Genomic DNA, 12,500 nt, shown 5'->3' on the forward strand with positions numbered 1-12,500 from the left:
ATATATATATATATATATATATATATATATAATAATATATATAATAATATAATATATACATAAAATCATAATGTCGAATTTTATCATCTATCACAACGTAGGCGGTGCGGGGAAAAATACGAATTTTAGAAATGTTATTGGTAATTCTTTTTTTTTTATCGAGTTTCATTTAAAAAATCACCATGGTTCTGACAGGTCATGCCAACATACAGACATGAGATCGCAATGGCCAGTTAAGAATCAACATATTTTTTATTTTTCCTTTTTTTTTTAAAAGGATGAATATAATATAATATATAATATAATATATATATATATAATATAATATATATATTATATATATATATAAATTACAAAGGAGGGAGGGAGGGGGGAAAAGGGGGAGGGGGGGAGGAGGGAGGGAGGGGGGGGAGGGGGGGGGAGGGAGGGAGGGAGGGAGGGAGGGGGAGGGAGAGGGAGGGGGAGGGGAGGGGGGGGGAGGGAGGAGGAGAAGGGAGAGAGAGATTAAAGAGATGAGAGAAAGAGAGAGGAGATAAAGAGAGAGGAGAGAGAGAGGGGAAAGAGAGAGAGAGAAGGGTAGAGAGAGATAGAGAAGAGAGGAGAGAGAGAAAGAAGAGAGAGAGAGAGAGAGAGAGGAGTGAGGAGAGAGAGAGAAAAGAGAGAGAGAGAGAGAGAGACGAGAGAGAGAGAGAGGAGAGAGAGGGGAGAGAGGAAGGGGGAAAAAAAGAGAAAGAGGGAGAGAACGGAGAAAGAGAGAGAGAAGAGAGAGAAAAGAAAGGGGAGAAGAACAAGAGAGAGAAGAGGGGAAAGACGAGGGGTGGAAAGAGGAGAGAGAGGGGGAGAGAGAGAGAGAGGAGAGGAAGGAAAAAGAAGAGAGAGAAAGAGAGGGAGAGGAGAAGAGAGAGAGATAGGAGGGGGAGGGGGGAGAGAGAAAAAGGGAGAGAAAGAGGAAGAAAGAGAGAGAGAGGGGAAGAGAGAGGAAAAGGGGGGGAGGGAGGGGGGGAGGGGGGGGAGAGAGAGAGAGAGAGAGAGAGAAGAGGAAAAAGAGAGAGAGAGAAGAAGAGGAAAGAAGAGAAGGGGAAGAAAAAAAGAAAGAGAAAAAGAGAAGAGAAAAAAGAGAGAAAGGGGAAAAAGATAAAAAGAAAAAAAGAGAAAAAAAAGAGAAGAAAAGAGGACGAGAGAAAGAGAAGAAAAAAAAAAAAAAAAAAAGGGGGGGGGGGGGGGGGGGGCCATCGGGGAAAAAGGGAGGTTCAGAAAAAAAAAAGGGGAGACCAAAAAAAAAAAACCCGGGGGTTTTCCCCCTCTGCAGTTTCTCCCTCCCCACTGCCTTTGAGGTCAGCGCAACGGGAGAGAGAGAGAAAGAAAAAAAAAAGGAAAACAGAAAAAAAAAGTCTCATACAATAACTGGTTTTGGAATAGTGCGCTGCTGTCTAAAGCTTCCTTAATCATGCTTTTAGACACTTTGCTGACTCATACCGAAATTAAGAACCGAATTATTTCGTAGGTGACCGTCTTACACCCCTCTATTCCCTACTATAAGACGTATGGGGGTCACATATTTCAGAAGATATATCGCCTTCTGTTTGGAAAAGGGAGAAAAAAACAGGTTGAAGGTTTAAAAAAAAAGAAAAGAAAATACACCTTTCCAAAATTCAATTGTAAATAGATAGTCTTTAGCGTGGTATAACAATTTATATTATACCTTAACCCCATTACGAAGCATAATCAAAATAAAAAAAACTAATCAAAACAATAACAAAACAAAACAAAATAATAATAATAAATAAAAGGTAAAATTAGCGTACAGCACACCCTTGCAGAAATTTGCACCTTGCACCCGCCCCTGTTGTTATGTATGGGCCGACGAAACTTGATTCATGCGTCGGAACTAATACCAACGAGGGAGACTGGGTACAAACGCGTCCAAACCCACTTAAATAGTTAATTCAAGTGTGAAAGAAAGTAACTTTGCGATACTTGAAGTTAACCCTCGTGTTCGCATGAAGTTCGTCGAGTTTTAGTATGAAAACACACACACACACACAAACACACACACACACACACACACACACGCATGCCGCCCCCCCCACACACACACACATACCAGACACACACACACAAACACACAAACACACACACACACACACAGCCCCCTCCCCCCACAACCACACACACAAAAGCGTCAGAAATCTATCGCAGGAATCTAGAAATACCACACCTGTAGCTTCCAGAAAGAACGAATCTCTCCAGGGATCCTATAATCAAGAGCAGTTACTTCAGAGATATTCGATGGCCTGCGTCTGCTTGCGTCGGCAGAAAAAAAAACACAATAAAACACAAAAAATAAGCAGGGCAGGGGAGGTGGGTGAGGCGAGTGTCTGGTACGAGGAGAGGGATATGGTCTCCCCTTGCAGGAAGACACGCAGACACGCAAGCAGGAAATCGAGACGCATACCTCCACACGTGGACTCGTTTTAGTTTCTCTCTCTCTCTCTTTTTCTCTCTCTTTTCTCCTCTCTCCTCTCCTCTTTTCCCTCTCTCTCTTTTCCTTCCGCTCTCTCTCCCTCCCCTTCTCTCTCTTTTGCTAAAAAAATAATAAAATATATATAAAATTTTATAATAGAATATATATAAAATACACACACCCCACACACACACACACAAAACCCACAACACAAAACACACCCCTATAATATATATATATATATATAAAAGGGGTTATATATTTTAAAAATATTTTGTGTGTTTGTGTGTGTGGGGGTTTTGGGGTGTGTGGGTTGTGGGGTGTGGTGTGTTTTGTGTTTTGTGTTTTGTGGTGTGTGTGGTGTGGGTGTGTGTGTGGGGTGGTTGGTTTTTATGTGTGTATGTGTGTATGAATAAAAAAATTTAAATAGATGGATTATTGCGTGCTTGTTTGTGGTTGGGTATGGGGGTGGGTGTGGGTGTGGGTGTACGGGTTTTTGTAATAATATAAGATAATAGATAATGGAAAATATGGGGAAATATAAATAAAATAATTTACACACCAAAAACCACACCACAACAAACACACACACCACACACACCCCAAAAAACACACACAACACACCACACACACACAAAAAAACACACACACACACACATATGGAAAGAATACATCCCGAAAAGACTAATATAAAATTAAGAATAGAATAAGAAGAGTATAAAGTTGGGGAGTTGGGTTTTTTATTTATGATTTTTTTAGGAAACCCCACGCCCCACAACAAAAACCCACAACCCAACACACACAACACACACCCACAAAACCACAACAATAATCTTTTATATATAAAATATAGATATATATATTTTTATTTTATTATATATATGAAATTTTTATTTTTGTACACACACCACCACACACACACAAAACATACCCACACACACCCCACACCCCAACACCCACACCACACACACACACACACACACACACACAAAAACCAAACCCCACAACAACACACACAAAAATATATTTTATATATTTTATAATATTATATATATATATTTGTGTTGTTGTTTTGTGTGGGTGTTGTCTTTGGGGTGTTTGTGTTGTGTGTGTGGGGTTGTGGGTGTGTGGTGTGTGTTGTGTGTGTGGGGTGTGTGTTTAATATATATTATATTATATATATAATATATATATATATATATATTTTTTACATGGGTGGTATGTTTTTATATATAAAATATATATATATTTTATATATATAATATATATATATATATATAATGTGGGGTGTTTTGGTTTTGGTGTGTGGTGTGTAGTATGTTTTATGTATAAAATATATATAATATATATATAATATATAATAATAAAAATATATATAAAATATTTTATAAATATTATTTATTATATTAATATAATATATTTTAATTATATATATAGTAATATATTATGTTTTGTGTGTGTGTGTGTGTGTGTTTCTCTGTGTGTGTGTGTGTAAAAAAGAGAGAAGGAAAAGAAAAGGGGGTTGGTGAGAGGGAGGGGACCCCCCCTTTCCCAACCCCCCCCAAAACGCCCCACATTTTGCCACCGAGATGATGTGACTCAAAGTCTCGTAGACATGAATCTCGAGAGATCAAAACCATCTCTCTGACACACTTTTCAACCACAAATCTTGCATGTCAGCGACTGCATGACTAAAGGCGATGTGAAATAGCGAAAATTGGGAAAACCAAAGATGAGAGGGAAAAAAACCCTGACGATTTAACTTTATTTTTTAGTGGGGGTGATTTATTTGTTGATTTTAGGCTGTGTTTTTTGTTTGTTTGTTTGTTCTGAATGATGGTTTGTTTGTCTGTGTTTGTTTTTTTTAAACCATGAAAATAATTGATGTTAATATTTTTTTCTCTCTTGTTTTAAATCTATTCATTCTTCTTCTTCTTCTTCTTCTTCTACGTATTCTTCTTCATTCTTCTTATAATTATTATTTTTCTTTCTCCTCCTCTTTTTCTTACTCCTCCTTTTCTTTTTTTTTCCTTTTCCTCCTCCTCCTCTTCTTCCCATTCTACTTCTTTTTCTCCCCTGCTTCCTCTTTTTGAGCTTCCTCTAAATCTTTTTTTTCTTCTTTTTTCACCCGTTTCCCCTTCTATGTAAAAAGAGGTTTTAGCTTATATCGGGCTAAGGTTCCCATATGGTTTTTTTTATAAATTGTTTAATTTAAAAATTTTTGGTCGTTTTTAAAAAAGGGAATTTCGTTCTATAAGGCCATACTCTTTTCCTCAATCAAAATAAATTTATCATACCTTTGTTTGATATAAAAAAAAAATAAAATGAAATTTAAAAAAATTTTGCCCGAAATCATGTGTGAAAAAATTTTTTACATGGGACTATTATAATTAGGGAAAAATATACTAAAGTGAGGTCATGCACGCGCCATTTTTTAAAAACCACATATATTTGGGATTTTAAAGGACTGTATTTTTTCAATTAAAAGTTTAAGAAAAAAAGGCCCAAAAAGGCCCTTTTGTGAAAATTTCATATTTTTTAAAGGTTTTCTCTGTGCTGAACTAATGTACCGACACACACGCGCGCGCGCACGCACACGCTCTCTCTCTCTCTCTCTCTCTCTCTCTCTCTCTCTCTCTCTCTCTCTCTCTCTCTCTCTCTCTCTCTCTCTCTCTCTCTCTCTCTCTCTCTCTCTCTCTCTCTCTCTCTCTCTCTCTCTCTCTCTCTCTCTCTCTATCATTCACTCACTAACTAAACCACACACACACATTACAAACAACTGGGTCACAAAACATCGGTTATAACACTAAAAGGACTAGAATTTGGAATAAGAAAAGGCAGACAAACATCGTAAGCAAAACAAAAGACGGTCGCTTTCCAGCAAGAAAGTGGAAGGCGGAGGAATACAGATGAGAATCGATGGGAACCGCGCGAATTGAACAAGAACTGGCCAGAGTAAGGTAAGGTCAAGTACACAAGAACTGCAAGGAGACGATAAATACGAGAAGACGTGATATGTGAAACAGACGATGGGAAAGACGAACGAACCCCGGCGAAGGAGGGAACTTTTATAAATAATGGAACTACTTTTTACTGCAGTTTGCCTGAGAAGTATCCATTACTTAGACGAAATGGAAGGAAAAAAAATAAAAGATTATTTCTCTCCCAGAGCGTTGCCAGTGACCAGCGTCCGACAATAGAAATCTTGTAAAGGAAATAGCATATCATTTTATTTTTCATCCGTGTATCTAGAGCGCTTTGCCCCAAGCGAGAGAACTGTCAGCGATTTTCTGACTGCCAATTATAGAGGCGTAATTATATAGGCGTCTATTCTTCTCTCTGAGTGGCTACTGCTTTCCTTTTTTTCTGTTCTCTCTCTCTCTCTCTCTCTCTCTCTCTCTCTCTCTCTCTCTCTCTCTCTCTCTCAAACTCTCCTCTCTCTCTCTCCTCTCTCTCTCTCTCTCCTCTCTCTCTCTCTCTCTCTCTCTCTCTCTCTCTCTCTCTCTCTCTCTCTCTCTCTCTCTCTCTCTCTCTCCCTCTCTCCCTCTCTCTCTCTCCTTTTCTGTCCTTCCTGTTTTTGCCTCCCTCCTTCGTCTCTCTCGCAAATTTACTTCCTCCCTGTATCCTCAATTTCCTCTCTCTCACTCCTTCCTATCTATCTTACAAAATCACATCTTCCCCTCTCTCACTCATGTTTATTTTTTCTAACACAGACCCACACTTAAACATAAACAGACAAATAGACATATAAATCTCCTTCTCTTTCTTATCGTTCAGGCTCTCGTTCTCAGGAGAGAGGTGCACCCTTTATCTTGAATACGTGAAGATCAATAGGAGGTTGACTCATATGGCGTGGGAAGCATGCAAGAGCCAAGTCGTCTGGGTATGTTAAAAGAGGGTGTTATCTCTGTATGATTGTCTGTCTGTCTGTCTGTCTGTCTGTCTGTCTGTCTGTCTGTCTGTCTGTCTGTCTGTGTCTGTGTCTGTCTCTGTCTGTCTGTCTCTGTCTCTGTCTCTCTCTCTGTCTCTCTTTCTCTCTCTCTCTTTCATTCCCTCTCTCTCTCTTTCATTCCCTCTCTCTCTTTCATTCCCTCTCTCTCTCTCTCTCTCTCTCTCTCTCTCTCTCTCTCTCTCTCTCTCTCTCTCTCTCTCTCTCTCTCTCTCTCTCTCTCTCTGTCTCACATTCCCTCTTGTCTCTCTCTCTTATCTCCTCGCCTAAAATACTCCTCCTCTAAGAACTCCCACCCAAGTTAACGGTTCCTAATGGCAGCCTGTAATGGAAAAGATTCCTTTCTTAACCAAAAATGAAAAAGGGATTTACAAAGAGCCATCTTCTAGGATTCTTGTGTTTGTATGTTTGCACGTACTGGCGATTATCTTTAAGTTTAAGACTAGTGAAATTCTTATATATTCAACGAAAGCCTCCTTGCCATTTTCTTACGCGTTAATCAGTAAAAACATAGTCCTTTATATGCCAATATATGTGGATGTATAAAATAGGTACGTGCAGTGATCTTACTTGAGCATAGTTACGCAATTATAATAGTACCCATGTGCAAAATGTTCACACATTCCTCAGTTATAGGACGCCAAAGCATGAGTATCGATTATCAAGGCGACATGACGTCATTAACTTATATTCAGTAAGTTATGATGAAGTGAATGAGGGAAATTTACAAATAATCAGAATTAAGAGGAAAACAATAATAAGTCTTTGCAATAAATAAGAAAAAAAGAAAAAAAAAAAAAAAAAGTTTGGCTTTGAGCAGGAAATTGCTTGAAGAAAAAAAATCCTCAAAAATAAAAGAAAATAATAAATAAGTGAATAAATCAAGAGTCAGGGAAGAAGGATAGAAAGGGAAAGAGAAAAAAGAAGAAAGGAATTGTTCAAGGAAAAGGAAGTGAGAAGTATGAGAAAAGGAAGGAAAAGGGTAGAAGGGAAGTAAAATGGAGAAAATAAGAGAGAGAGAAAAAGAGGGTAAATAAGAGGAACTATATAAAAGAAAGAAAAGGAAGAGGAAAAAGGAAAAGATATTCGAAGAGTTGGTGAGAGGGAAGGGCGAATGGAGGAAGGGGAGAAGTGAAAGAAGAAAGGAAGAGAGAGAAAGGAGAGAGGAGGAGAGGGAAAGGAGAAAAAAGAAGGGAGAAAGGAGAAAGGAGGAGAGAGAAAGGAGAAAGAAGGAGAGAAAGGAGAAGAGAGAAAAGATGAAAGAGGAGAAAGAAAGGCGAAAGGGAGAGAGAGAAAGAAGACCAGAGAGAGGAGTAAAGAGAAAGGATAAAAAAAAGAGAAAAAAAGGGGAAAGGAAGAGAGAGAAAGGAGAAAGAAGCAGAGAGAAAGAAGTAGACAGAAGAGAAAAGGGAGATAGGAGACAACAAGAAACGCTCCTGAAAGAGGAAAACAGGTAAACAAAACACACGAAGGAATGAGCAGTGAAGATGAGCAAGGGAAACACAGACCGGTCTCTCGAGAAAAGCCTCGCCATTATGCCAAGATCGTCATGCATGCTCAACAGGTCATGCAGCTCCGTCGACGGGGCTTGAGCTAAATCATGCAGTTGGTGTCGACGTCTGACCCTTTTGCGGAGAGGAAATATTGGGTGTGATGGTGATGGTAATTGTGATGGTGATGGGGATTGCGATGGTGATGATGGTGGTGGCGGTGGTGATGATGATGATGATGATGATGATGATGATGATGATGATGATGATGATGATGATGATGATGATGATGATGGTGATGATGATGATGATAATGTGGTGATGTTGGTGATGATGATGATGATGATGATGATGATGATGATGATGATGATGATGATGATGATGATGATGATGATGATGATGATGATGATGATAGTAATAGTAATAATAATAATAATAATAATAATAATAAAAATAATAATAATAATAAAAGAAATATGAAAAAACAGCAACTAAAACATACAATAAAAACAATAATGATAATAACAAAACGTTTTTCAAAACGTTTTAAACTTGAATGATACGCGCAGACAGACACACCCACACATGCACTCCCCACCCACCCCCACCCCCTACCCACACCCCTTCTCTAGCGTGCATTTCACCCTAGTGTTTAGTTAAGACAATAACCTCATAAAACATAAGCATCTCTTTGTTAGTCGCGTTTTTTTCTCTCAAGAGTGGAATCATCTCATAATGACTTGAATTAATGCCTGTCATGTTCTGGCAATAGATTTGAAAATTTGGAAGTTCAGAGTCATGTGAAATTTCTCGAGAGCGGAGGGTATGTTGGAAGGGGGGAAGGGGGGGAGGGAAGGGAGAGGGGAGGAAGGAGGGGGAAGAGGGGAGGGAAGGAGACGGGAGGGGGGGAGAGGAGGGGGAAGGGGGTGGGAATACTCGAAAGCGGAGGGTATGTGGGTGGGGAATGGGGGGTGGGGAGGGGGGAAGAGGAGGGGGAAGGGGGTGGGGAATTCTCGAAAGGGGTGGGCATGTTGGTGAGGAACGGGGGGAGGGGTGGAAATGGGGGGGGGCGGATTTAGATTCGGGGGAGGGGGGGGGGGAGATTTCAGAAAAAGAGCCTGTCATGTTAGAGGAATGTTTGAGGTTTTTCTATTTTCTTTCATTTTGCTGTTTTCTTTCGTCTTATATTCTTATACTGTCAGTTAACGAACGTACACGAATTTACTCTAGGTGTCGCGATCTTCTTTAACCAGTCATTGTGTGCTTGTTATTTCGTCATGGGGAATTCGAGAAGAAGATGATCGCAACAATGATACAAAAAGGCAGGTATTTAGTGGGAAATGGAGGACGTCAAATAACGAAAAAAGTGATCCCGTGAACCACACCGAAGATATGGTTCGCTGCAGCAAGGGACAGGCCATTAACAGAGAAGGGATACTGAAAGGCAATGTGAAAAGTGAGGAAGGAAACGGAGAGGAGGGGGGAGGTGGGGGAGGGGGGAGGGGGGGGAGACAGAAAAAGAGAGAGTAGAAAAGTTAGATGAAGATATCTTAGTTTGTACTGGATGGTAGATGGTTAGAGGAAGAAAATTACGAAAAAGGATTTAGGAATCGATTCATTGAAGAGATACTGTTAACCTTGAATTAATATGGGAATTCTGAAAAATGATGATCGCAACCAGATGATAGCAAAAAGGCTATTTACACCCATTAAATAAACATTAACGTCAAAATAAACAGAACAAACATATACCCGCTGAACCACACACGAAGATATGGTTCGCTCAGCAAGACAGGCCATTAACACGAAAGGGTAACATGAGAAGCAATGTTGAAAAAAAGGAGGAGGAGGAGGAAGGAGGAGGATGGAGAAGAAGAAGAAGAAGAAGAAGAGAAGAAGAAGAAAAAGGGAAGAGAGGAGGAGAGGAGAAGAGAGGAGGAGAGGAGAAGAGAGGAGGAGAGGAGAAGAGAAGAAGGAAGAAGAAGAGGAAAGAAGAAGAAGTAGAAGAAGAAAAAGAAAAAGAAAAGAAGAAAAAAAGAAAGAAAATAATAATATATACACCACTCCATCCGAACTATCTTAACGAAGATCTCAAATTTGAGGGAAATAAATACACAGACAAGATAACCAAGAGCAAGGGCCCAAAAAAACGAAAGCGATGATGAGAAAAGATTGAACGAGAACAATATTATCGGTGCAGTTAAACTGCCATGAAAAAAAAAATGGTGCCATAAAATATTTCACTTCCATGATCTATCTTGACGTAACGTGTAGTGAACGTGAATCTGAGTGAATACGATTGAAAGGGACATGTAATGGCTCTGTGTGTGACTTTGTGTGAGTTCAAATAAATAATTTATTGTATATATATACATTCCTGATTTTTGTGTATGTTCTGGATATTATCATATACGAGTCCATAAATATTCTAGACCGTATATCCATTTTCAACACTCGTTCAGGACCTCGAGGTACAGTACATCCTTTTCCAGTGAACATCTTATTACATGAAAAGCATACAATAAATACTACCTGGAAAATTAAACGAAAACAAGAAGAGAGAAAATGAACAGACTGATAATCGCGTCTTACCTTTAGACCTCCTAATCATCGGTAAAAAGGCCTTAGTCATAGCCAGTATCCCGAAGACATTGATGTCCGTTATACGACGAAATGTATCCATGGTGACCCACTCGAGCTCGCCGTAAGTAGCCCAACCGGCGTTGTTGACCAAGCCCCAGAATTGCTCTGTTTGAGGGAGACATGGGTTAAAAAAAATGTGAAGGAGAATGTGTTTTTTTTTTTATGGTGTATTTAAGAGGTGTGGTAATTTTTTTTTTCTCTCTCTCTCTACCTGTTAATTGCTCTGTTTGAGGGAGACATGGGTTAAGAAGAAATTGTGAAAGAGAACACTTTTAAGATGTTCTTTTTATATCTTCCCATGGAATTGCTCTGTTTGAGGGAGACATTGGTTTTAAAAAATGTGAAAGAGAACGTTTTTTTTTTTTTTTTGTGATGTATTTAAGAGATGTGTTATTTTTTCTACATGTGAATTGCTCTGTTTGAGAGAGACACGGGTTAAAATAAATATGAAAGATAATTTTTTTAGATTATTTAAGAGATGTATTCATTTCATCTACCTGTGATTTGCTCTATTTGAGAGAGACGTGGGTTTTAAAAAGATATTAGAGAGAATGATTTTAAACTGTATTTATGAGATGTATTAATCTTATCTCTTGCTCTATGAAGTTACTCACTCATTCTCATTCAAACTTAGTTCAACATTTATCACGATGTTATCAGAGAGACATAGGGTGTTGTGGTTATTACAGTTTAATGGGAATAGAAGTGCAAACACGATGAAAAGCTGTGCGTTAAACTTTCTCTGTAATACATTGGATAGTATGTTGTCTTGAGATAGGCTAATAAAAGATACATGTTAAAAGGTCATAGTTATAACAACACAAACGTGGTGACATGGATAAGGGGTTACTTGGAAAACTATCGTAAGTCATTTCTGAGCAAACAAAGCATGGCAGTTTGTCGTGTTTTGGTAATGACACATATACTTCTACGAATAGATGCTTGCACATGTAGGTATACGTAAATATACACATATATGCATAAACACATTTATAGACCCACAGGCATGTGTGTGTGTGTGTGTGTGTGTGTGTGTGTGTGTGTGTGTGTGTGTGTGTGTGTATGTGTGTGTGTGTGTGTGTGGTTGTGTGTGTGTGTGTGTGCGTGCGTGCGTGCGTGCGTGCGTGCGTGCGTGCGTGCACACACACACACACACACACACACACACACACACACACACACACACACACACAAGATGACTCGACATGCCTCATGACCTCGGTTCCTGCCTTCGTTTCCCACAGTTCAGTCAGAGGCACCAACTGCCCGCTACTGCAGGCTGGTTCACTAAAGATTTAACAAGGATAGTAATAATAACAATTAATATAGCTCAAGGATAGCTCATTGTTTATTACCCGTGAATCTACCGCAAAAAAAATGTCTTTGAGATGTTAAAGCAGAAAATTGCTTGAAGGAAAAGGGACTGCTTCAGAAATAAAAGAAAAAAATGAATAATGAAAATCATTTAAAAAAGGGAAGAATGGTGGAATGGGGAGAAGAAGGAAGAGGAGGGGGGGAGGGGTATGGGGCATTGTTGAAGGAAAAGGAGGATGAAAATGTGTTTCTGGTCTTTGCAAATCTCGGTTTTAAGATCTGTAAATATGATAAGTCAAAAAATCCGGTTTGGGAAGGCAAGAAATGGGATGGGAAGATGGAATAAGAAAGAGGAGAAAAAAGAGAGTATAAAATATGTGTATAATTATATACAGTGTATATGTGTATGTTTGTGTGTGGATACACACACATACACACACTTATATATATATACATATATATATATATATATATATATATATATATATATATATATATATATATATCTGTGTTTGTGTGTGTGTGTGTGTGTGTGTGTGTGTGTGTGTGTGTGTGTGTGTGTGTGTGTGTGTGTGTGTGTGTGTGTATTGTCTTATCTACTCCCTCCCGCACCGATTTTTTGTATTCGTCATATGTATAT

General features: G+C 38.9%; 1 protein-coding gene across 2 annotated transcripts in view; it reads right to left on the bottom strand.

Annotated features, from left to right (window-relative positions):
* The window catches only part of LOC119579247 (D-beta-hydroxybutyrate dehydrogenase, mitochondrial-like), a 144,825-nt gene that overhangs the window by 96,871 nt on the left and 35,454 nt on the right, over window positions 1-12,500 (bottom strand). For both annotated transcript variants that reach the window (XM_037926987.1, XM_037926988.1), the window contains one exon: window positions 10,496-10,651. In XM_037926987.1, coding sequence (XP_037782915.1) covers window positions 10,496-10,651 — 156 coding nt within the window. The remainder of the gene's footprint in view (window positions 1-10,495; window positions 10,652-12,500) is intronic.

The sequence above is a fragment of the Penaeus monodon genome, chromosome 12 (genome assembly GCF_015228065.2).
Source record: "Penaeus monodon isolate SGIC_2016 chromosome 12, NSTDA_Pmon_1, whole genome shotgun sequence".
Taxonomy (NCBI): Eukaryota; Metazoa; Arthropoda; class Malacostraca; order Decapoda; family Penaeidae; genus Penaeus; species Penaeus monodon.